Genomic DNA, 25549 nt, shown 5'->3' on the forward strand with positions numbered 1-25549 from the left:
GCCGGAGGTGCGAGAGAGGCCGGACTGACCGTGAAGGCCGGACAGAAGACCGTGCTGGCCGCGGAGGCCTCGGCCGGAGGGGTCGTCGCGCCGCTGGACTGCCAGGGCTTGGGGCGAGGGCCACGCACACCCGCCCCCGCCGGGTTTGAGTCGACCGTGCACGCAGCTGCGGGAGGGACGGGCGCGGGGGTGTCGCATGGAAGGCCGTGGCGCGTGGGCCAGGACGGATTGCGCGGGGCGCGTCAGAGGGCGAGGGCGTCGCGGAGGTGGCGGGAACGGCCGAGGCGGACGGCCTGAAGGAGGCGGGGGCGCGAGGGCCGACAGGAACGGCGGGAAGACGGCGAGGGGATGGGCGCGACGAAGCGGGCATGAGTGCGGGGTGGGGGAGAGACGTTGAAGTCCGGTTGATGGACTGGAGGCTTAAGTGATGGGCAAACCGCGCAGCCACAGGCCGCGCAGCCACCATCAGAACCAGTCACATGCCGTTCAGACGGCCTGTGATCTGATCATCTCGGCGAGCGCTCGAGGATCACGGTCTTCGATTGCTAGCGCCCGCGGCCTCCCGGCGCCTGCACGGCCTTCCGCGCTGATTTTCGAAGACCGGGCTGGCGCGGAAGCCGCACGAGGCCTCTGCCTGCACCTCGGCGGAGACTGCATTCGGCACGCCGCCGAGATAGAACGGCATAAGGCGGAATCTTATGCCTTTTAGTTGACAGCCGGTAAGTTGGGCAGCATTTCGTTTGCGCGCATTTCCAACGTCGTACGCACTATGCCGGCCTCTGAGTCGGTGGCCTTGGAGTCCGGAACAGGCGCGTTTTTGACGCATTTGCCACACTATGTACATTCGATATTGAATACAATACGTACAGAATGTCGCATATTCACGCTGGTGGCGCGTACGCTCCCGGTGCGTGCGTCATGCCGCTTGTTGACCATAGGTGGTGCACGATTCGATAAAGCACCACCTCCTGCTCCGGGTGCGCCGCCACGACGACCATCGACCACACGAGCGGAGGGCCCCTCTCCCGCCAGAGAATTTTGTACACGTGGACCATGGGGCCCACGCGGATTGCATCTGTTGCATGCCTTCGTCTGCGCAAAATGAGTACGCGGGTGTAGCCATGAGACCGGGCACTCACATTGAGTTCGTCGGGTCGGGCACCCCGCGCGAGTCGCCGTGGTAGTGCGGCTGCATGTCGCGGACCAGCTCTATCATGGTGCGGAGGAGGTCACGTAACGACACCGTGGCACGGGTCCAGGGTCGGTTGTAGTCCGGACGCAGGTATGCCGGCCAGGTCCACTGCTGGTGGAAGTCTTGTGCCCCGTACAGGGGCGGGGGAACCGGAGGAGGCGACGCATCCCAGATCTCGCGAGGAGCGCCGCCTGCGAGGCCCATCGGGCTCGCTGCAACAGGCCCAGTCGCAGGACCTTGGACATGGGTGAGATGGGAGTTGGGAAGCAGGGCCCGGACGCTCACCTTGCTCAGGCGCGTCGCGCGCCGGCAAACCAGGCTCCGCAGCAATTGCTGAACCAGCGTTGCCGCCTGATACGCGTCACGCAAGGTAGGTCAGTAGTTAGTGGCAGGGCGTGGAACGGAAGGGCGCACCAAAGGCGGTGGCCGCAAAACCATCCCCCGCGACGGGATCTGAAGGCGGGGGAAGCGCAGCAAAGGCCGTCGGGGCCGCGAGGAAAGCCGCTGGACCGCGCGCAGTGCCGCGACCGGGGTCACTCAAGCCAGCTGGGGAGTCGGAGCGATTGAAACGTGAGGGCGGGGAAGACATGATGGCTTCAAGGGTGGGGGAAGAGATGGAGGTGCGGAGGACGGGCGAGTATATGTAAGGCGCGTTAAGCGACCACTCTGCCGGTGCGGCAATCTAATCTGATGGGAAGTGACTCACCAACGACTAACGGACGGCGTGTTGCGCAAGGAGCTGGCCAATGAGAACGCTAAATCGAAAGGCAGACGGGAGGGAGTACGCGTCGGGCGGGCGCTTCGGAGTCAGCAGGTACGGACGGAGGCTCGCGGGAGCAGCGGAGAGCCCCTGCGTGAGCCCAGGGCTGTTATCAATGACATATTCGTTCGTTTTATGCCTCACTCATCGCAGTCTCCGCGAGCTTCGGAGGCGGTTGCGATTTCTCCAGGCAAATCCGGATCCGCGCGGCCATTTCCGAAAAGGCCGATCAGATCGCGCGTCCTCAATGGGAGGCCGCACCGTGCCCAGCAGCCAGGCCGCAGGCTTACGCCTGCGGTCTCGGCTGGCCTATGGTCATGCAGACCGCCGACATTACCCAACCGAGGGACCCCCTGCCAGCCGACCCATCCGACGCAGGAGGGGACAGCCGACATTGGAAAGGCGGATGGTGTGGCTGCCCGACATCGGCGTGTCCGATGCATATCGTGCAGCCCGACCGCGGCCACCCGATGCTCATGGAGATATCCGATGTTGGGTACCGAATGAATTCGCCCTGAGGTTGAAGAGGCGGAGCGGGAGGCCGGCCGACCTCGACTGCCCGATGAGTATGGGGCCCACCGACATCGGCCATTCCTATGGTGTTAGGGGCACCCGACGTCGGGTCGCCGGTCTTCGAACGTCTTAACAGGAAAGGCCGCAAGGTGCACCCATCCGACGCCGGCCAACCGATGGCCATAGATGCATCCGAGGTCGGTTGCACTATGCTTATAGGGCAGGTGTAAAAGCCGTTGCGGTCTTATACCAGCCGATGTCGGGTACCCAATGGGGATCGGATGGCTCAGTAATAACAGCTCGTACTGTATACATTACTATGCTACACTGACCCGTCGGCCGTCCCAATGACTATGGACGCAGAAGACCGCCGGCTGCCCAAACCCCATAGGCGGAAGAGGACGCATCGGCCGGCGTCGGCTGCTCGATGGCATGGGCTTAATGGATGCCTCGGCTCACTAATGCTCATGGGCAAATGCGCTGAATGGGCTCCAGGATATGACCACTCGACACAAGCTCACGGATGGCGCGTGGCGCGATATGGCCTAGGCGACGATGTAGGTCCATGACAGTGAGTTTCTCAACTGAGGCAGCGGCATTGGCTGAACCGTCCACGCGTGTGCGCGTTACCATGTAGAGACCGCGGGACTTCGGGATGGTGCCCACAGCACGTCCGTCCTTGTCGGCGATGATGCACTTCCCACTGGCGAACGTGGTGGTGTATCCGGCGTCGTCGATACGGCCAATCGATACAAGATTAAAACCGAGAGCGGGCGTGTACAACACCCGTGTCAGGCGGATCGGCGAACGAGGCGATGGGTCGTTCGGCACAAAGACAACCATGTCACCGACTCCAGTAGCCTGGAACTGCTGCTGGTTGGCAGCGTTCAACGTCTGCGGCTTCGTCTCGTGGAAGGTAAGGAAGTCTTCTCGATATGGCGACATATGGTGACTCGCCCCAGAATCATAGAGGTCAACGATGGTAGATTCGGTAGCGACGAATGCGCTAGCAGGAGCAGCAGTAATATACACATTGTCGGGATCCTCGGGTTCATCAACCGGATCCTCCAACAGACGAAGCTCCTCCTCGACAGCTCGCATCCAGGTGGCGATGGTTACAGGCTCGGGTCCGGCATCAGTCGCGACCCAGACGTCTTCGACCCAGCGTGCAACAACAGCAGCTCGAGCGGCAACAGGCACAGAGTCGGGGGCAGGCATGTCCAACTCGTCGTTATCCGCAGGTAGGTCGTTGCGTACAGACCCGGAGTCGCTCGAAGCTGACACTGTCTGCAGGGATGGCATCGAGTCCGTGTCCGACACTTCGGTAAGTCCGGTGATGTCGGAGCGAGCATTGTCGTCGAACAACTCGGGCAGTGTGCCTTCGTCAGAGGAAGCGAGCGAGGGAACGTAGGCGGACCACGTGCCAGCAACCTCGTCGAGCGATGCGACAGCCGCAGCCGCAGCCGCAGCCGCGTTGGCAGCGCCGTCCTTGCCCTTCGCGGGTTTGGACTTCGAGGCAGCAGGCTTAGGCGTACCAGATGAGTCACCACTCTTCGCGCCATTCTCCTTCGGACTCGGGCACTGATCCTGGCGATGGCCCTTCCCTCCGCAGTTCCAGCAAACACCCACGGGCTTCTGAGGTCCACGACCGCGACCCTTTGGCTTCTCCGTCGACATGACGCTGGCAGCGACGCCGGCGTCTTTCTGCTTGGCCTTGGCCTTCAGGTTTCCACTAAAACGACGGTCCCACTCTTCCAGTGCGATCTCCATCAGAGAGTCTGCGTCGAGGGCAGGGGCTTCTTCCGTCGGTGCGTCGGCGAGTAGCGGAGCGATCGGCGTGGTCTGGAAGCGACGGGCGAACTTCGCGGTGGCAGAGATTTGAGACACGAAGGTCGACAACTCCTCGGGAAGGAAGTTGATGACCAAGGCAGCGTATTCGGCATCGCTAACCTTAATATCGTTTGTCAGAAGCTCCTCGTACTTGACGCGCAGGCGATCAAGCTCGGTATGGAGGTTCGCGCCAGATGTCGCACGCATAGTCAAGAACTGGGTGCGAAGGTTCGCACGTATGAGCATCGACTTCGAGGTGAACTCCTGGACGATGGCGGCCCAGATGGCAGCCGCCGTCTCCTTCCGGGCGTGCTTCGTGAAGGTAATGTCGGGGAGTTTCTGAGTGAGGAGGTACATCGCTAACGACTCCTTCTTCGCCCAGGCTGTGAAGGTCGTCTGTTCGGCTGGTGTGACGTGTGCGGCATCGGCAGGGGTCGGGCGTGGCGACGTCCCATCGAAGTGGTCCCATGCGTCCTTTTGCTTCACGGCGATTTGGAAGCGTTGACGGAAGGTAAACCAATTCTTCCCCGTAGCATCAAGCTTATCGAAAGCTGAGCTGTAGTCGGCGAGTGACGTACTCGTCATAGCGGCGGCAGTGGGCTAGGACGGGTAGGGAAGGAATGGGCAAGTGAGGCGAGCAAAGGTGAGTCTTGTTACGGCTAGAACGCGGGGCTCATAACCTAACGCAACAACAGTGGCGAGCACGAGTCGTCGGGCTGTACACAGTCTGTACACAGTCAAGACGACGGCCTCAGTTCGTGCTCGGGATAGCAAGACTGAGTTGTATTAAAGCATACCTGTACACAGTCAAGACGACGGCTACGAGAGGTAGTGTAAGTGACTGTGTGCAGGACGAGACAAACTAACTAACTCACCCTCAGTTCGTGCTCGGGATAGCAAGACTGAGGGCGATGGGCGTACGAGCGAGGGTATAAGTGGGCGAGCGAGTCAGGCAGGAACAGGAACGAGATGGACTATCGATGTCCTCGTATGGTAATGAATGTACGGGTGCGCACGGCGGACGCGGCGGGATAAGAGAACGGACGGGCGCATCGGACAGCGCGTAAGCAAAGGTAGGTAAAAGAAAGATAGCGGGTATACGAGGAGGCCGGAAAGCCGGCGAGTACGACGTACGGATCGTTTGCTCCAACAATGAATGCCAGTGCAATGCACGTACAATCTTTGTGATAGAAGGCCCGATAAAGGTAGTCTCGTACGCATTCGATGGAAGGGACTCGCGCCCTACCACCGCACGCCCCCAACATCTGGGGCAGGAATGCATAATGGAATAAGGGAGTCGACTGTCCGGGCGTAACTTAGCGCTTTGTGGGCGCGCGTCCTACCGAATCGAGCAATTCCAGGACCTTACTCGCCGCGAGGAGGAGGAGGGATCCATTTAGCCACCGACCGACAGCCGCCGTGGGACTGCGAAGTTCTGTTCACCAACCGTCGTATGTACATAGATAAGCCTTGCTGACGCCGACGGAAGAAGATGAGCGGATTTGAATTTTGCGGCCGCGGTGCCATTCGCGACCATGCACTGCCACTGCAAAGATAAGTAAGTATTTATAAAACGAGGATCGTGCGATCACATCCGACACCGGGCGTCCAGTTCTGAATCTCAGGGTACTCGGAGTCCACAGAAGTTGGTTTGCCGGCGGTGTCGGAGCCTGCGACTCGGAGAGGGGGCCGACCGAGCGTCAGAGAGGCCCAGGTTCGTTACACCACTGTCGCAAGAACTTGCTGGTGCTGCTGTTGCCGTACGCATTTGCGAGTGTCAAACTTTATCACCACTTGACACTGGCACGGATGGCCGGCCGTCGCACAAAATGACGTCGAAATAGAGTTTGACAGCAGACAGGGAACAAAGTGATTGACAGGTTATGGCAGCAATATGACAGCGAAGAGGGCCGACGCCGCTGTCGCTCGAAACGAATAGTGACAGAGGTTTGAGCAGTGTGTGACAGAGTGTGACTAAGGGCACGAACTATCACCTATTCTAGCCATATGTTATAAAAGGTTGTGGAGCAATCTGTGCATAAGTAATGAATGTACTTACAAATCCACCATTGAAAGGGTACTCAATTGAACTCGCAAGGTCGGCCCATGGGCTTTGTCTAAGTGCCGAACACAACATTGCCTCAAATAGGCAATTATGAGTGCCGAGGCTCGATGGACTTACTTAGGCGGGAGACAGGTGTGAGGACGCGAAAAAAGATTTAAAAAAATATCACTGGGAAGGAGTCGAACTTGCATACGAGACAGTAAAGCGGACAGGACAGGCCACTGACAGCGGCGTTGACAGCGAAGCGGGAGGCGGGCGCTAGCCCGCGCGGAAGGGCCTGGCCGGTGACGTCATTCTGTGCGACGGCCGGCCAACCCACGCACACAAGTATAGTAATGGTGCCTTCTTCAGTGACGCATGCACACATACTGTAACGTTTCGACCCTAGGTTCGCGGGGTGTGACCTGTGACCAACGAACTAGCAAAATCCCCAGTTCACAGGGCCTGGTGACCTGTGACCACAGAACTTGGATAGTTCACCAGTGGCCGGGGACTGCTTTTGCCAGCACGGCGCCGCAGGCCCGAAAATGCATTCGTATACCTGTGACTGCTTTCGGGAAGCCTCAGTTCGGATCCCTCTGTGACCTGGGACATGTGAACTGAAACCCTAGTTCGAGGGGGGGTGCGACCTGTGACTGAACCTATGGTCGAAACACAACAGTATTCCTATTGCCATGCATCGCCAGACGGCGGTGATCTCCCTGCGCACCGCTGCCTGGCACATCCATCTGCCTCCGAGCCTTGTCCGAGCCTGCCAATCACACCACCTGCACAGCGTGTCCCCGGACGCACCCGGACGCTGCGGCTCGCCCCGCGGGGAAGTTGATCCCAGATTAATCTGTGCCTGAGATCCGAGTCGCAACCCCTCCGTCTCCTATGGTGCGGGACGCCTAAGCGCCGCTACTTTTGCACAGTGGCCAAATTGACCCGGCACCGCATCAATAATAGGATTTAAATATTATATATATTCAGTTTACTCCATTTGTGGTGCTCCTCACCAAACGTGATGACACTTGTCCGATGTTGGGTATTGGAGGTCGAAAACGTTGGGTAGCCGAGGCCGATTTCGAGGGGTCCGGATGTTCGTAACTTACCCTTAGGGGGATTGCCGGCCGCGGGGACCTTCCTCACCGTGATGTCCCGCCGTCTGGCAATGCAGACATCAGCAGTCAGTGGACGAATGCTTATCGCATGGGGCTTGGAGCGAAGGACGCACGATTCCGTGTGAAGCAGTTCAGCTCCAAGCAGTACAAGTCCCACAGGCGTGTCCCAGAGACCCTTCAAGGTCACCCTTGCTCGCCAGTTCGACGCGGGTAGTACGTAGCGCCGACGTACTTACTATATCAGGATGTATAGACGCCCAGTGGCCAATTCTCGGTGTAACAACTTGCTCAATATCGTGTTTAAAAAAAATCTGTCTGGTAGGAAATTCCTACTCATCAAACGGAGTCGATCTACCAGAGCAGATTTAAAATCCGGTGAATATTGAAGCTACGATAACCGTTGTACATAAGTAGTGGTGGCTAGGCGTCCCGCACCATAGAACACCGAGAATTAAACACCGACCCATTGCGACCGGCGTCTCCCCGGAGCTTTGCGGCTGGCAGCTGCATGACGCCGACGGAGCCCAAGCAATTAATTGGCTGCAGGCTATCGGAGAACCGCGATCAGCCTGCGGTACGTACGCTGGCATAGTCAGCGTGGCCGATGCGGTAATGGGGGCCCCATGGCGAAGGAGGCGGGCGATGAGATGCGTCCGACGGGGACACACGCTGTGCAGGTGGTGTGATTATTGATTGGCAGGCTCGGAGGCAGATGTATGTGCCAGGCAACGACGCGCAGGGAAATCACCGCCGCCGAGCGATGTGTGGCAACGTATGTGTCGCTGAAGAAGGCATAGCTTGTGTGTGCTGGGAAGAGCCAGTACTAGTACTTGCAGTGGGAATGAATTTGAAGCGGAGGGAGAAGACGGAGAGGTGGACAGGGCCTAGTACCCGCTGGCACACCGGCCAGGGCGGACTCGCCACCGTGCAATAAAGGCAGGTCGCCGTGACCCACCATGCGGGTGCAAACTTTGTGGCGTGCAGCCTGGTGGCGGCCGGCCATCAAACTTCCGCTTTGAGCAGAAACTGTCACATTACGCAGGCCGCCGGAATCCGGGAGCTGTTCCGAACCGGGGCCAGTGGCGCGGGTGACGCCCATGACATGCCGTATGTCACCCAGAGACGTCTGGCCTGTTGACACGGACGGCGGCTTCGCAGGCAAGATCCGACTCGAGCGGGCTGTGGACGGACACAAGGGCGCTGCCCCGACCGGCAGATTGGCATTCGATCTGGACGTCCACCCTTTTGGGTCAGATGGGATCCGCCCGCCCGTCCGTCGATGTCCTTCGCGCATGCTCCCCGGGCGTCACAGCAGCCAGGCCGCCATTCCGACGCATGCCAGGTGCAAGCTCGCCGCCCTTCAAAGCTTCAGGCCCAGGCGACGCCAGATCAGGCGGCATCGCGTTCCCAGGGGCAGGTGCGATCACGAAATGCCGTCAGCGAGCACCGGTACCTGGAAGCATCATCGATTCCAGTCATCGTCGCACCCGAGTCGCGCTGCATGGAAATTGAAGACCGCGAGCGAAGATCAGCCTTCCTCGGAAACCGAATGCCAAAATCCCGCGTGCTTCCCGTCGCGAAACTTCCCCGTCCGCTCAACGTCCGCTCAACCCGTCTCCCTACGGCCGTCCGCGTGCCATGTGGCCATGCCATTCGGTGCACCCAGGCGCCCGCGAGTGGGCTTGGTACTTGGGTGGCGCGGGGTATGGACGGCGCGAGCAGCCCGGGCTTCGCGCTTCGCTCTGCATCCTTCAAGCTTCAAGCTTCGTGACTGGGAAGACGTGCTTGGCATGACTGGGAAGACGTTCTTGGCGTGACTGGGAAGACGTGCTTGGCTGGGAATTCGACATGATGTATGACCCCGCACGCATGCCCAGAAAGGCAAGTCGTGCTCTCCGCAAGCTTGTCGTCCGCCAGGATCCTCCGTGAGTGTCCTCCGGCTGCTCTTCCACACTGTGACTCTGTGCATTGAACCTCAACTCTGTTGTCGTTCTACAGACATGCTTTCTGGACTGCGCCACAGCGCCGCCAGGGCACGTTTGGTTCCCAAGCGGGCGTTCACGTCGTCACGAGTCGCAGCAAACGAAAACATCGCGACAAGCAGCCAGGACGCCGCTTTCGATGTACTTGTAGACCGGGCTCCCTATCGCCCCAGCTGCGGCCCCGCAGCCAGCAGCAGCACGCCCTACACCTGTGCGGAAATATCTCCTCGCGACCCCCGAGACGCCTATACTCATACCGCCGCCATACGACCCCCCCTCCGTCGCTGCATCGCATACTCTACTTCGTAGTACATTGTCCATTTGTGTTCTCTCAATTGCACGGCCATTCGTTGTGTATGATGAAGACATCAGCGCTGGCACGTCACTCTGTCATATGGTAAGTTTTCTGCATCACGTCACCATCGGAAATCCCTTGTGAGGGATTAGCCTCCCCCATCTGACGGGCTTCATTCAGAAGTTCGATCTCTGTTCTTCGACGGACTGCTGCTGCACCATGTCCAGGCGCTCAATTGGTGGTCGCCGATTACACAGTCACCTCAGTAGCCATATCGCTTCTGCAACGGGAAGGGTCGATGGCGCAAAGGTATAAATGCACTTGCTGCATCTTAGCTGCAGCACCAACCTGCGCGGGCCTTAGCACGAGCAGCCTCAGCCGACTTCGAGCCCGCTGAAGATGCCACCCTGCAATGTTCACCTCAATCCAGTGACTTTCCTGCTTTCCTGTCAATACTCAGACTACATACCCAAACGGTGTCCTTGTTTCGCCACGCTACTATCAGTACTGGGCCATGCCGCAGCGAGCCAAGCACCAGAACACTCCGGCGGGCTGGCGTCGGATGCCACTCACTCGCAAGCACCTACAGGGACCCATGATTGGAGGTTGAGTTTTCGTTTTCTCCCTCTGGACTTGCACTGACATTCGTCTCTCAGGGCCGGAAACAATGGAATGTACAGCCTCACAGTGACTCAGAATCACTTTTCCAATTGGCCGTTCAGCGCTCCTGACATGCGGTCCGGCGGAGTTGCGATGGACATCATGAACGAGCACAACGCGCAAATGCTCACAGCCTCGTAAGGTATATCATCGAACAACACAGTGCTGTACGCTGACACGTCATGTATAGTGAGGGCAAGCCGCATTCTGCGTATTCTGCTAACAGTGTCCACGGGTTCGACGATATGAACACAGGACCCGAACAATCATTGGTCCATATGCAGCCGTGCGTGTGGACGGTGTGTAGGTTGCGAGTCTCCCGGGTCGAAAAGAGACCGGAAGGAATCGGTGGTGTCGGTAGAAACGACGGGCGGGGGCTGTTGGCAAGCGGACGGGAGGGGGATGTGACGATTCGGGCCCGGAGGGGACGTACGAGCTCGGATACTCGCAGGGGACACTGTAACGCGGTCGGAGGAGAGTGGTGGAGTCGTCCCACAACGCAGGGACTCAGAGTGAACGCGTAGAAACTCGTTGAAGCCGGATAAAACGCAGAGAGCCGGAAGGAAATGCGGTGCTCGTTGAAGGTGAACGCAGTGATCTATTCGCAACGCAGTAAACGCAGGACGCAGTCAGAAACGCAGGGAATCGCCGTTGAGCTCGCTCTCTACTCCTAGGTGGTAGGTAGGTAGGATCTCCCCCTCCCCGGTCCCCGGCTCCCTCCCTTATGTTCCCTCCGGCTTGCTCTCCCACGCCTCCGCCCCGCTGGCACTCCTCCCCGTACTTCCCCGTTCCTTCCGGTCCCTCTTAAGCCCCCTCCTTCCCTTCCTGTACCGTCTCCCGTCCAGCGCCATGCCCTCCGATGCCCCAGCCAACCCCTCCGCCATCGTCTACTCTACCCGCTTCTACCGTCTTCTTGCTCTCCTCCGGGATGAACGAGTCGTCGAGCCGCGTCTTGTCGCTGACAGTCCTACCGAATGGTTGGCCTGGGCCCACGCCGCCCGCTGGATCGTCGTGGGTGATATTCATCTCGTATATTCTCCTTCCGGCGGGCTGACGCTCCTTCCGGTGCGTAGCGCATGCTCTTCGACTCCCGGGCGCGAGCTACTGCGCATGGCGACGTGTCCCTCCCTCTCATCCGCCGGTTCTCCGACGTCCAGGATCTGATCGACTACCTTGACCAGGTGTTCTCGACCATCGCGTCCGAGCACAGCGTCGTTGGCGAGCCGTACCCTGCTATCGCCTGGTCCGCCAACCGCGTCGCTGTTGAGCAGTCCGATGTCGAAGTGGGCCGTCCGTTGCTTCCGGTCCGGTACCTCGAGAGGCCCATGCAGCTCTCCCCCCTCCGGGCTTCCTCCGACAGCCTCGACGCGCTCATCTCCCAGCTCCAACGTTACGCTAGCGTTCAACGTGACGTGTCCGCCTCCTTCCAGTCCGAGGCTCAGCATACCCGCCGTATTCTCTCCGGCCTGGCGTCCAGTGTTGCCGGCGTGCACGATCGTCTTTCGCGTGGCGTGTACGTTCCGGACGCTGACTATTCCGGCATTCCGCGTCGCCTTCAGTTCCCTCCGGCGCGTACTAGTGACGATTTCGAGGATGCGGGTGTCGAAACCGAGACCGAGACTGATTTGATGGATGAGGGGGAGAGTGTGCGTGAGGAGTAGTTCGTTCCTGTACCCTCCGGTGCCGTCCAGGGCTGCCTCCGGTTGCCCTAATGAGTTGCTTTCCGGTTGTGCTGCCTAGGTAACCTATCCTTCGACGTCCCTTCCGTGTGTAACGCCGTCCGTTGTCCTTTGTAGTCGTTTGCCTTATATCTGTTGGTTCCGGGCCTGCTCTGTGGGGCTTCCCCACAACGGACCATCACGTTTTACGCAATCTGACATCGTCATTCTCAGGTCATTTGCACAAGGGGCCCAGACGGTCCAGAGTGCGCATCCCGGCGGATCGCAATCCTTGCACCTCCCTTCAGCAGTCGAGTGGGTGTCAATGCTTGTTCTCACATCGTTGACCAATGAGCAATCGCCAGGCCTGCGTCCACCGCACTCCTTGCTGATCCATATGCCGTTGTCACGGAACAATCGACACGGTCGGGCGGTCAGGGGGCTAGTGCGCCCAGCGATCGCGAAGATACCGGACAATCAGAAGCTCGCGTTCCTGTTCCCGCGAATGAAGATGGCAGGCTTACTTGCAGGGAGATCGCGAACGGCAGTGTGTGCAAAGCGCACTTTGCGACCCCTGCCACCTTGGCCCGTCACGTCAAGACCGTCCACGAGAAGCGCTCCAAGTACGTCTGCTCCACGTGCCGCAAGGAATTCGGTCGGACGGACGCTCTCACACGGCACAAGAATGAGGTTCACCTCTCCAAGGCACGAACCAAGGTGCGCTGTTCGATACTGCAGCGAATATTTGTACAACGCTATACTGATCATTTCGGTGCAGCGCCATTGAATCGAGATCTACCGGTGCGTCATCGAAAGAGCCGACGTACTACAACTCAACCTGATCAGCGTCGCCGGATTCGGGCTGCATCCATCGGACGTAGAAGAGGAAGGCGGCGTGAAAACTGCAGTTGTAATGATGAATCATTGGATGCCTTCCCGCAGAGGTTTACAGCGCGTTCTATCTTAAATTCGCGCTCCAATTCTCCCCGGCACGTCGGCCCATCTCGATTGTTGTCCTCTCGAACTCCGGCACCCCCGTTCTAAACCTTAATCTGTTCGAAAAGGGGGGCGGACCCCCCCCCTTCCAGATTGAAAAGCATAAACATACCGTCGGTGTTGCATAAACATCCCGTCGGTGTTCAAATCCTCGAGGCCTCGCTCTCTCCATCAGCAAAACTGCAAGTTTGTCTGAAGCAGTCTGAGAGGACTGACTCAGACTCCTCAGACCCGTCAGACTTCGCGTCTGACAACGGGAGATTAGTTCTGACATCAGAAGCAATCTCTGATGTCAGACGGCCTTCAGACCATCACTCAGACCATTTCAGATGGTCGTCAGACTGCTGCTTAGAGCGTAACAGAACGTAGTACTAATAGTACATACAATACACTGTAAACTACCAGCTAGTACTCATCGTGATCTTACCTGTCTGTCCACCCACATACCCACCCTCCCTTCGCCACTGTGCTTGCCGGTTCCGACAACGCCCCACTTGCTGGGCGTCGGGCTATCATGTCGGGGTTCGGTGAACTGATGTCCACGGGCCGTGGATCCGTGGGCAATCGTGTAGGTGCTCGCAATTGGCGTGCGTTGCGCGCACCCTGCCCGTCGCGGTCACCCATGATTGTTCCGTGCCCACCTTCCATTCGTCAGTCGTGTTCGCCCGCCCGCCCGCTCGCTCAGCCGCCCACTCGCTCGCCCGCTCTCCCGCCGTCTGCTCGCTCGCCACACGCTCGCCGGCCGCATGGTAGAGGGCGGCGGGGTGATGTAGGAGGGCTGTGGCAGGGCGAGAAGGCGGTGGCGTGGCGCGGAGGGCCCAAGCTCACGACTGGATGATCTGTTGTGGTACCAGGTCGCCTGGCATGTGCGGTAGGTCCTCGGCACGCATCGCACGCGTCCGAGAGATGGTAGGACGGCAGGGGAGGACTGGGAAGGCGGCAGCCATGAATAAACAACCCCGCTCTTCCGCGGGGTCGTCATGCGTACATGCTGCGTGCTCGGCATGTGTTTGGCGCGTCCTCGAGCTGCAGAGCGCGGGGTGGCGAGGAAGGAGGGCTGAGGCATGGCGAGAAGGCAGTGACGTGGCAGGGAGGGCCCGAATCTGCGACCAGATGTCCTGTTGTCGCGCCGGGATGCCTGGGACGCTGGGACAGCAGGGGCGGACTGGGAAGGCGGTGGCAAACAGACAGAATCGGACGGCCTCGCTCTTCTGCGGGTCGCCCGTCGTTTGTGCCAAGACCGCGACACACTTTTAATGCGTGCGAGACGCGTGACGGGGTAGGGAGGGCGGTAGTAAGCAGGGAGAGAGAGGAGGTGGTGGGGAGGGCGGTACGATGCGAATGGACGTCCGAGTCCCCGCTGTGATGCGGGGTCGTCTGGTGTTCGGCATGTGTTCGGTGCGTCTGCAAGGCATAGAGGGCGGGGTGGCGCGATGATGGAAGGCGGTGACGTGGCGGCGGGCATAGAGCACGAGGTGACGAACCCGCTCTTGTGCGGGGTCGTCACGTCCTCGGAACACTTCTGATGCGTCCGAGACGAGGTAGGCAGCCCACCTACAGCGGCACTGTGGGCGCGCAAAACCGGCGTATAGGGGTGCATGTCGGTGAAGCATGGCGGGGTTTTTTGAGTGTGACTCAGCCAGCATCTGCCAGTATGAGCCGGCAGCGGGCAGTGGGCGACAGGTGACGTACATACAGGGCAACGCGGGAGAGTGAGTGGAAAGGGAACTTACTTATTCTGTCTCAGCTCTGCTTCCTCCGAGCGTTGTCCACCCGACGCGCGATGCTGTTCGGCATAGAATCTGGATCGCGGGGTTCGCGCTGGCCGGGCCACGTCACAACGATGCGGCCTCTCCCCGCGATGTTCTGCTCATCTTCATGCATTAGGCCGATGCACTGCGATCCTGCGGACTGCCCGAGGGTCGGTGTATGTAGATGTAAACGAGTGGAGAGGCGGTGAGAAGGGAGGCGAGCGAGGCATGGCGGAGGTGGGAGGCGCGGCCCTCGCGATGGTGTCCGCTCGCTGTGCATCGTAGCCGCACATCGTGGCTGCGGGCAAGCTGGCGCTTGTGCACCCTTCCGGACGCCTCGCGCGTCGCGACAGGCTTCTGCAGCCGCTGCGTGTCAGCGATGAACAGCGCAAGAGGTGGGGAACTTGAAAGGCGAGTGACACGACAGAGAGGCGAGAGAACGATGACGTGGCGAGGTGCCAGCGTGGCGCAGTTTAGGGCAGGCGCCTGGTGGACTTGGGGAGATTCGATGTGGGTGGCTTGAGGTCGCGCCTGGAGGGTCTGATGGGTCTGACGGGTCTGAGTGGACTGCGTCGCTCTGAGAGGAGGAGCATGGAACGAGCAGACGGAGAGGGACGAACGGCGCGGCCATAGACGCCCGATTGCGTCAGATGCGATAGAGCTCTCAGGCACCGGATCAGACGCCTCAGATCCCTCAGGCGCCCTCAGAACCCGCGCAGATTTGCTGATGAGTCGTTGGCTCTCACGACCTGTCTCATCACTGCGGTTGCCTCCGACATCCTGTTATGCACATCATGGATTATAGGTCGTCGCTGCGGTTTAACGACCTTCGCTATCCTCGCGCCCCAGGCGATGTTCGATGTCCGCTCCAGCTTTACCAGCGCCTGAAAACCCTGCGGAAAGGCATCCAAGTACTGTCCGGACTTGGCGCTTTGTGGGCGCCTGTCCGACCGAATCGAGCCTTAGGCTCCGGGGCCGACCGCGCCGTAGATTAGCTCGTCAGATCCATGTCTCCTTGGAAAGTCAGCGACCGTTCCTTGACCGTTCCCTTGGTTCCTCCGAGTCGCCTGCATCATCTACATCATTAGTTCTACTCAGTAATGTTCTTTTTATCCCGCAACTTTACGCGTCCCGGACATCCTTTGAGTCTATCCGACGGTGACCGTCCACTGCCACACCCTTCGACATCATCGACTCGCGGGCGCCCATGTCTTGGTGCCATCAGCAGACGAGTCAATCGTTTGCAACTGGTGGGCCCTTTGCGGTGAATCTTTCCTGCCTATGCCGCGAGCCCCGGAAGCGTCTGGATTTGAATCTCCTGGCAGCGCTGCGTTGGAGTCGGCATCAGTGTAATTGAGATACTATTATTCTGGGAATCACTCGCCGCGAAGTTCTGTTCACCAAGTGTCGTAGATAAGCCTCGCTGACACCCACGGAAGACGGTGAGCGCATTTGCGGCCGCGGTGTTCGCGACCATGCACTGCGTTTCCCCAGATCTCCCCTACTATCATGTGGTACCTGGCGCCCGATGTCACGGAGATAGAGCTTGGATAGAGCAGTACTTGCCTCTCCCTCGGGCGACTCCTGCCTTCGTGGCTCACCGCTTCCGATAAGACCTCTCTCCTCGCCACTAGGTTTCACGACCTTGTGCCCTCGGATGGGCATCCCCGGAAAACACAAGACTATTACAACCTCTTCTCGCCTCCAAAGTTAATAGATTTCTAGGCTCAAGATGCAGGTCGCCTTCTCACACGATGGTGCGTCCCTGCGGACGCCCGGGTCAGCTCGAGCATCGAGACCCTACCCGCCTACTTTCGAGACATCTTCTCCTCACGTCAGTGTGCGGCAGAGCACGAAATTCCACATATTCATCACGTGAGGAGGTGTTCCGAACATATGTATGTCCGCACATCAGACCTCGCATGCACCTGGCAGGTTTATGGCCGCAGTAGGATCGGACCTAAATATAAGTGCATTTCCCGGAGTCCTACCCGAATACACTCTCCTTCTTCCTCACGTTCGTCTTGTGGTTCCTTTCTCTCTCGACCGTGTCCTCCGCCCACGGCTGGCGTTACCTTCCCCGGGCTTGCATACAGAGGTATGCTTTCAAATCCTCTCCCCCCCTACTTACTCGCGGTCTCCGGGCTTGCTGGATGCGCGCGGGCCCTGTTCAGCTCGACGGGCATCACAGCGGACCTGTACCTAGGGACGCGTAAGCGTAAGCGCCGGGATACATCGCACGAGCGCCCGACCCTCGTCCGAATAGATATTTCCTTTTCCTTTTCCGTTCTCGTTCTAGACCCAGTCCTAATCTGTACATGCTATGCTCGGAGTGGCATCGGAGTGGCGACCTGTGCCTTGGGGTGGCGACCTGTGCTGCCATGGCTGTTCTCTGACTCTTCTCGCTTACATCATATGCCTGCCAGTGGTTCGCTCGATTGGCCCACGTTCACTCATGTATAAACACAGTACCTACGACGGGCAAAGGCCCAAGCTCCGATACGAGGACGTTGTCTACTCACCTGTGTCCGCGTCCGACTATCGACTTCCCGTGTGTTTCCGACCTCGCCGACGCTACGCCCACCCACGCCAACGCGCCGACGTCCCGGATACCTCACAGGGCCCCTCGTGGATTGAGACCTCACACAACTCCCCCAACCTATCCCAACATGTCTTGCCCGATCCATCACAGCCTCGAGGAATGGGAACACGACTGTATCTACAAGCTAGATATCGCTATCAACTGTCCTTGTTCGCTACTAGTACTAGACTCGGATCTAAACATCATGATGAACATTGCGCCGTCGAGTACGGCTGCAGACACAGGCTCTGTACCGGATGGCGATGCCGACGAGTAAATGTTCCATTGCCTGCTAGGTGTCCTTCCGCTGATGTGCGCTTCACAGGACGACGTATGCAAACGCTGCTGGTTACATGCCAGGCGTCCCGGCGACGATCGACCCACCACGCTTCATGAGCGGCCTGCCCGCAGAGCAACCTCCGCACGTAGTCCGTTATTCTCGGAGACAGCCTCCTATAATGACTCTCGGTACGTAGGCCGTACATGACTCAAGATGCGAATACGCAATACGCTCCAGCACAGACGTATTCTGCACACTCAACTGATGTGTACGAGCAATCTCTCTTGGACCGCCCATTGGTCACGACGTGAGTACTATTACTTCCTATCGTCGCATCACCGACCGCACAGACACCTTCCTGTTCATGGTCTTTGGTATACAGATCTCACGTATTCCAAAATGTGAATGTGCAACTTGAACACGCCCCAGTGCAGACGTATCACGATGTATATGCGCAAGCTCCCTTCGGCCATCATGATCCACCTGCCACGACGTGAGCACCTCGTAACTCCTGCCGTCGCATCATCGAACTTACTCACTCCCCGGCATACAGTGGATTGCCCGTCGCGGCGAACACAGCCGCGCCCATCATCTGCTTCTTCGGCGGACCGTGCCCCCACCTCACCGCAGACATGCTCCTCAAGAAGGTCGGCGGGGTTATGCGCCACCTCGAAGCGTTCCATGAGTTCACAAGAGACCGTGCGGATTACCTCGTCTGCGACTGGGTCGATGCAAGCAAGGAATTGGAGGGGCCCGGAACTGGCAGGTGCGGGAAGGACGTCAAGGACGAGTTCCAGCTGGCGAAGCACGTCGCCACGGTGCATTTGCGGCTGCTCCAGGTCCAATGCGAGGGATGTGGGGAGTGGTTCTTGAGGCGGGACAGTTTGGAGAGGCACAAGGAAAAGGGGAGGTGTTTGCAGGGTTGAGCGCGCGCGTGTCTCTGTTCGTTCCGTGACTTAAACGTGAAGCGCTGGCCCGGACCGTACCGTATTACAATCAAAATGTGTATGCGCAAGCTGGAATTGGCCAGCCACCTGTCGCGGCGTGAGTGCCTCGTAACCCCTGCCATCGCATCATCGAACTTACTCCCCGGCATACAGCGAATTGCCCGTACGGCCTGACACGGTGAACACAGCCGCGGCCGTGGCAGCGCCCATCATCTGCTTCTTCGGGGAACCGTGCCCCCACCTCACCGCAGACATGCTCCTCCAGAAGGTCGCCGGGGTTAGGCGCCACCTCGAAGCGTTCCATGAGTTCACAAGAGATCGCGCGGACAACCTCGTCTGCGACTGGGTCGATGCAAGCAAGGATAAGGACGGGCCCGGAACTGGCAGGTGCGGGAAGGACGTCAAGGACGAGTTCCAGCTGGCGAAGCACGTCGCCACGGTGCATTTGCGGCTGCTCCAGGTCCAATGCGAGGGATGTGGGGAGTGGTTCTCGAGGCGGGACAGTTTGGAGAGGCACAAGAATGAGGGGAGGTGCTCGCTTGGTTGAGCGCGCGCATATTCGTGAGTTAAACGTGAGACGCTGGCCCCGCGCGGACCGTACTGATCGGTTCGCCCAGATGTTTAAGATATGTACGCGTCATTCAAGACCGCTGTGTAATACGTGGGTGAAGAAGCCCTCCCTCTATGTGAGCTCTTCTCGTGTCTGCCATACCCTCCCGGACGAAATGACTGACGCAGTGATGTTACAATATCCAGTTGTACACTATCACTTTCCGCAGGGGCGGAAGATCCCGTCTCGACGATTGTATCTCGATCAATTGGGAATTCGAGGCCCGCGCACCTCTGCCTGGTGCGGAGGACGCATTCGCTCACGCGCGACTGTTGCGACTGCCGAGAGATCTCTGGATAGCAGTTACGCAGGTAGGCGAGAACCAGCGTGCGATCACGTAAATGATTGCGGGGAGTCGGAACTTGGACTCGAGGACAGAACCTTGACAGAACCCATTATGCTCTGCAGCCCCGGTGCAGACGGAACATCGCCGGCACCAATCAGCGAATGCAAGTTGCGATTGCTACGACATTGTGCTGTTCGCAAACCAATCAGCCACGACTGCTATCATAACAAACTGACCGGCCGTGGCATAGATCCATGTTACAGCAGTCACTCACCGACAAAGGCTCGCTCTCCCAGATGTGCTCAACGCCTGGTGTCGTCGTGCCTGGGGCCTCGGCCCCTACTATCGATGGTGATAAGTGCGATCTGTCGTCGAGACTGTCGATTAGCTCTCACCGCCATTCCAACTGCCGGCGTGTCCGACACGGTGCGGATATTCTCCACCTTCCGCAGGTGGACATACTCATGACGTAGAAGCTGCAACTCCACCCAAATCAACCCCTGCTATGCACAGCTCGCTCGACCCGGCCGGGGCATCGCGCGTAGACCTCCTGGTTGACCGTGTTCGCCGACGCCAGGGTGCAGTTTGAGTTCTGTCAAGTACTTGCTTCGTAGACTTGCGTTCTGCTCCTTCCGTCTCGTGTTGTGGTGCCGAGACGTCTACTTGGGAGGCGACGAGGTGTGGCAGCGAAGCGGGAGAGCGACTCTAATCCTGCGGTCATCTCTGCGCCAGCACCGTCTGCCGTCTCCGCCGCGAGCCACGATCTGCCCGATGTCTGCTCCACGTGCCAAAAGGAATTCGGTCGGACGGACGCTCTCACACGGCACAAGAATGAGGTTCACCTCTCCAAGGCACGAACCAAGGTGCGCTGTTCGATACTGCAGCGATTCGTACAACACTACACTGATCATATCCGGTGCAGCGCCAATCGAAGTCTCAGGCCGGTGCTGCAAAGGAGCCGACGTACAACTCAACCTGATCAGCGTCGCCGCATTCGGGCGTGCTGCATCCATCGGAAGTATTTAGAAGAGGAAGGCGGTGTAAACACTGTAGTTGTAATGATGAATGCCAGTGCAATGCACGTACAATCGTTGTGATAGAAGGCCGGATAACAGTGATCTCTTACGCATCCGATAGAAGGGGCTCGCACCCACCGCACACCCCCAACATCTGGGGCATTGGATGGAGACGAAATGGGGGGTTGGGAAGGGGGGGCTGAGTCCTGAGTCCATTATTGTCGCCGAACATGAATGCATGAAAGAGAAGGAGGAGCCGGACATAATTAAGCTATAGTGGCGCTTTGTGGGCGCGCGTCCGACCGAAATTGATCAGATCCATCTCTCGACCGATGCTCGACCGTTCCCAGTTGGTTCCTCTGAGTAGCCTCCATCATATTTACGTCCTCAGTTCTGCTCAGTTATGTACTTATTCTGGGAACCACTCGCCGCGAACTTCTGTTCACCAACTGTCGTAGATAAGCCTCGCTGACGCACACGGAAGACGGTGAGCGCATTTGCGGCCGCGGTGTTCGTGGCCATGCACTGCGTTCCCCCAGGTATCCCCTACTATTATGTGGTAACTGGCGCCCGCTGTCACGGAGACTGAGTCGTGGCTCACCGCCCCCGATAAGACCTCTCTCCTCCCCACTAGCTTTCACGACCCTTGTGTCTTTGGATGGGCATCCCCGGAAAACACACGACCATAACAACCTCTTCTCGCCTTGAGTGTAAACAGGTTTCTAGGCTCAAGATGCAGGTCGCCTTCTCACACGACGATGTGTCCTCGCGGACGCCGGGTCAGCTCGAGTATCGATGCCTTTCTAGACATCTTTGAGCAAGCCCCTCCTCGCATCAGTGTGCGAAGAACCCCAATATCCACTACATACGTGAGGTGTTCGGAACATATGTATGGCCGCATATCGGACAGCGCACGCATCTGGTAGGTTTATGGCCACACCAAGATCGAATCCAAATACAAGTGCGTTGCCCGCGGCGGGGTCCTACTCGAATACACTCATCTTCCGACCTCATGTTTGTCTTCCGGTTCCTTTATATTGCTCGTATTCTCCGCCCACGGCTGACGCTACCTCCCCCGGGCTCGTATACAGAGGTACGCTTTCAAGTCCTCTCTCCCCTTACTTACTCACGGTTCCCGGGCTCGCTGGGTGCGCGCAGACCCTGCTCAGCTCGACGGGCATTACGGCGGACCTCTCGTGGGTCGAGGCCTCACAGAACTCCCCCAACCCATCCCAACATGTCTTGCCCGAACCATAACAGCATCGAGGCATGGGAATACGACTGTACCTACAACCAAGCTATCGCTTTCAGCTGTCCTTGTTCGCGACTATTTTACATGGATGATGCGTCGTCGAGTACGACTTCATACACTGGCTCTGTACCGGGCGGTGGTGCTGACGGGTGAATGCTCCATTGCCTGACAGCTAGGTGTCCTTACGCTGATGTGCGCTTCACAGGGCGACGTACGCAAACACTGCTGGTTACATGCCAGTCGTTCCGGCGACGACTGACCCGCACTTCATCAGCGGCCTGCCGGCAGAACAACCGCAGTACGTAGCTATAGTCCTTCATAATCAGAGACAGCATCCCGTTAATGGCTCTCGGCATATAGGCCGTGGCAGATGACTCAATATATGAATGCGCAACACGCCCCAGCACAGACGTATCCTCGTTTGGATGAGCAAGCTCCCTTCGGCCATCCACCTGCCGTGACGTGAGTACCTCGTGACTCCTGCCGTCGCATCATCGAACCTACACACTCCCCGGCATACAGCGAATTGCCCGTCGCGGCGAACACAGCCGCGCCCATCATCTGCTTCTTCGGTGGACGGTGCCCCAACCTCGCCCCAGTCGCACTCGAAGCCGGGGTGAACTTGCAGCGCCATCTCGAATACTTCCACCAGCTCCAGAGGAACCGCATGGGCAAGCTCGTCTGCGACTGGGTCGACGAAGGCAAGAATAAGGACGGGAGTCCCACTGACAGGTGCGGGAAGGACGTCAAAGACGTGCTTCAGCTGGCCCTTGAAGCACGTCGCGACGGTGCACCTGCAGCTGTTCCAGGTCCAGTGCGAGGGCTGTGGGGATTGGTTCTCGAGGCGGGACAGTTTGGAGAGGCACAAGAATGAGGGGAGGTGCTCGCTTGGCTGAGCGCGCGTGTGTCTGTGTTCGTTCCGTGAGTTAAATGTGAAGCGTTGGTCCAGTGCGGTCCGTACTGATCGACTTGCACAGATGTATATGTTGTATATGCATCGTCGGTCGTCATTTAATACGCGGTTGAAGACGTCCTCCTTCTGTGTGAGCTCCTCTCGTGTCTGGCGCCCCTCTAGGACGATATGACTTACGCAGCGATACTACATTATCTAGTTGTACGCTATTACTTTGCGTATGGGTGGGACCCTATTTGCGAAATCTGCCCGAAGTTGAGGAGTTCTCTGTCTGAGTGCCATCTCGAAGCGCTGAGCGCCGAGCGCCGAGCTGTATACGCCGTGCTGTGTGACGCTTAGTATCCAAGTGGTCGACTCCGTATCTACATACGCGAAGGATCGCCGCGCCTACGGTCTAAGTAACAGTACAGCTCTCACGCTGTCAGAATGGTCCTTGCGGGAAAGGGGCGGCTAGCTCACCATGCTCAGATCGTGTTATAGCACCTTACATACAGGCATACTCAATGGTACTTGCTAACGCGACATTGATATTGCAGTCCGGAGGGTTCTCAAACGAACTAAACAGGTTTCTGGTTCCGCTACAGTGTACTCATTGCGTGGATGGCCATCGTCTCTATCTGCGCTACGATCGAGCTCTCAGGTAGGGAACCGTTGACCGTGACATGATGGCACTCGGTGGTGTCCGGGCGTTGGCACTCTGACGCCGACTACAAAGTACACTGCATATTGCGGTCAGTGTCCCACGTTCAACATTCAACGTTCTCTCCCACCCGCCTCCAGCAAGCTCATCATCATGTATCCAATATCGTCGTCCAAGACCACGCCAGTGTTGCCTCGCCGGCGGAAACGGTGTGGGTCGCATGATGCCGCACTTCTCTGCATGACCCACTTCAGCTCATCGCGACTGGGTGATAGTCTCAGCGAGCGTATGCTATCGCCACGCCAGACGCCTTGTGCGTTCTCGCCTTCGCGCCCTGCTCCCTTGCCTCCCGAGTCGTGACTCGAAGGCTTGTGACGGCAAGTCGGATAGCCCGAACCCCGAACTCGCCCCGCACATGATGGGCCGACTGAAAGTGAGCTCTTTGGTGCCAATAGCATCCCAACTGATCAGACTCCGTACTGAACGGGTCGCAGTGACTACGATGAGCCGTTCATACGTCACGACCTGGTACACCCGGCCTGGTTGCCGGAGCTGGTAGTAACACCTCTGGTGCAGTCGTGTGTAAAATCCCGTGCGCTGGTAGTGCTGCTGCTGCTTACACCGTACCTGCATAGAATATACTCAACCGGGGCGGATATCTCGTACTACGTCGTGGACCCCAGCGGACGGTTCATCTGCAAAAACGCGAGGACAGATGGGACCGTGTGCAACAAAGTGCTCGCAAACAGTATCGCATTCGCGCAGCACTCCCAGACCGCTCACCGGCACCCGACCCGCCCTCGGTCTGTTGTCTCCACATTTGGAAGATAATGAGCAGATTAGTGCCCTAGTGCCGCACAGCAGCGGCGTTATTGTTCGCGTGAAGAGGCAGAGCAAGATGAGATGCCTGGTGCGCGTCCAGCGATGGGAGAATGATGTTCTTGATCCAGGGAAGCCGAAGTGTAAAGACTACTGACCACGGACTCTTAGAGATGTACCGGCTCAATGCAATTGTAGAGATTGACACGCTAGATGTGAGACTGCTGATGAGCGGATGACCACAGTATCTGGTCAATCCGGCTCCTCCGATGGAGTGTTCTTGTACCAATGATCCATCCCGTGTAGGCTTCATAATGTTCAAGACCTTGACGACCTCGGCAGCAGTCAAGAATTGTTCGCCACGAGCATCTTCACTCGTGGTATATATGATCAGCTTAACTGGAACGCACGACGGTGAACATACGTACGAGGAGAAACGCCCGTAAAGCCCCCCAACCCGCCGCACGGTGGATCATCCGCCAGTGCTCGTCTACGAACGCAAGGACGCCCTTGATATAGCCCTTGAAGATGAAGTCGGGCCTGACCAGCCCACTCAGACGGACAGTCCGACGTCTATGGCCGAATGTACGACTCACCGGTTCAACATGATCCAGCGGTTCCACAGCGCCATCATCACCTTGTCCTCGTCCCGGACATCGTCGAGCTCGAACAGCTCCTCCTCCCTGTCCACAATCATCCACGAGAGGACACCATACTGCTCGAGCGGCATCGTGTTCAGCAGATCATATACCTTCGGGCCGCCAGGGCGGCACGAGTAGTCGCCTTCCGGTATGTACGGGTACTGCGCTGCGGGGCCGAGAGGTTCGGAGCGAGGCGGAGGCGAGGGGTAGCGGGCAGGCAGGGAGCCCCTCGTAGATACCGTGTGGTGTCTCCGTGGAAGGCCGGTCGTTGAACGCGTCCGCGTGGTTGCTTGTGCGCTGGTGGACGGCGTTGGGATGGAGCGCGAAACGCTTTTTTTGGGATGAGCATGGGCGAGAGCGGCCGCGCTGGAGGAACTTCGTCAACGACCTCAGGAGGTATGGGAAGTTGTGGCGCGAGTTGTTCGTCCACTTCCTGGACCTGTGGCTGAGGTGCGACTATGGGGGACATTGGGACGGGAGACGGAGACAGACTGTCGCGCCAATAAGCAACTTGGCATGTTCACTGTAGTGGCAACACGCGTACCTTTCCGGAGTTGCGACGGCTTGCGGGACATCACTCGCATCATCCGAGTCAGTGCTGTGATCCTCATCGACCGAGCTTCTCGAATCATCCTCTGCGTCGGGAATTGTGAGCACAACTTGCCAGGTTGTGCCCTTAGTCATACATGAGAATGTTTCGGTCGGGATGAAAACAGCTGCAGGACGTACTGACCTCACGTTTCTTGATCTGGCGCCACA

General features: G+C 58.4%; 4 protein-coding genes across 4 annotated transcripts; 2 read left to right on the plus strand and 2 right to left on the minus strand.

Moving 5' to 3' along the window:
• Window positions 1–881: 881 nt before the first annotated feature.
• B0H18DRAFT_1130525 (uncharacterized protein) lies at window positions 882–2649 on the minus strand (the record flags this gene model as incomplete). The annotated part of the gene is made up of 6 exons (XM_048035483.1): window positions 882–1092; window positions 1140–1428; window positions 1478–1543; window positions 1607–1858; window positions 1910–2058; window positions 2243–2649. 6 exons carry the CDS (start codon window positions 2647–2649, stop codon window positions 882–884), a joined length of 1374 nt encoding a protein of 457 aa, XP_047884454.1.
• Window positions 2650–18700: 16051 nt separating this feature from the next.
• Window positions 18701–19486, plus strand: B0H18DRAFT_1071723 (uncharacterized protein). The gene is made up of 3 exons (XM_048031216.1): window positions 18701–19174; window positions 19231–19299; window positions 19370–19486. The coding sequence occupies exon 1, from the start codon at window positions 18867–18869 to the stop codon at window positions 19158–19160; it is 294 nt and encodes a 97-aa protein (XP_047884455.1). The 5' UTR covers window positions 18701–18866; the 3' UTR covers window positions 19161–19174; window positions 19231–19299; window positions 19370–19486.
• Window positions 19487–22281: 2795 nt separating this feature from the next.
• On the plus strand, window positions 22282–22931 carry B0H18DRAFT_1071729 (uncharacterized protein). The gene is made up of 3 exons (XM_048031217.1): window positions 22282–22531; window positions 22554–22698; window positions 22755–22931. Exons 1-2 carry the CDS (start codon window positions 22445–22447, stop codon window positions 22671–22673), a joined length of 207 nt encoding a protein of 68 aa, XP_047884456.1. The 5' UTR covers window positions 22282–22444; the 3' UTR covers window positions 22674–22698; window positions 22755–22931.
• A 1613-nt stretch (window positions 22932–24544) lies between these two features.
• Window positions 24545–25474, minus strand: B0H18DRAFT_1130530 (uncharacterized protein; the record flags this gene model as incomplete). The annotated part of the gene is made up of 5 exons (XM_048035484.1): window positions 24545–24689; window positions 24746–24956; window positions 25030–25120; window positions 25167–25281; window positions 25335–25474. 5 exons carry the CDS (start codon window positions 25472–25474, stop codon window positions 24545–24547), a joined length of 702 nt encoding a protein of 233 aa, XP_047884457.1.
• Window positions 25475–25549: the final 75 nt, after the last annotated feature.

Source organism: Fomitopsis serialis (assembly GCF_022376445.1).
Source record: "Fomitopsis serialis strain Sig1Antser10 chromosome Unknown B0H18scaffold_515, whole genome shotgun sequence".
In the NCBI taxonomy this organism is placed as follows: Eukaryota; Fungi; Basidiomycota; class Agaricomycetes; order Polyporales; family Fomitopsidaceae; genus Fomitopsis; species Fomitopsis serialis.

Excerpts from the sequence above, each read along its gene's own strand:
- B0H18DRAFT_1071723 (XM_048031216.1), top strand. The coding sequence starts at position 18,867 with ATGCTCCTCCAGAAGGTCGCCGGGGTTAGGCGCCACCTCGAAGCGTTC.
- B0H18DRAFT_1071729 (XM_048031217.1), top strand. The coding sequence starts at position 22,445 with ATGGGCAAGCTCGTCTGCGACTGGGTCGACGAAGGCAAGAATAAGGAC.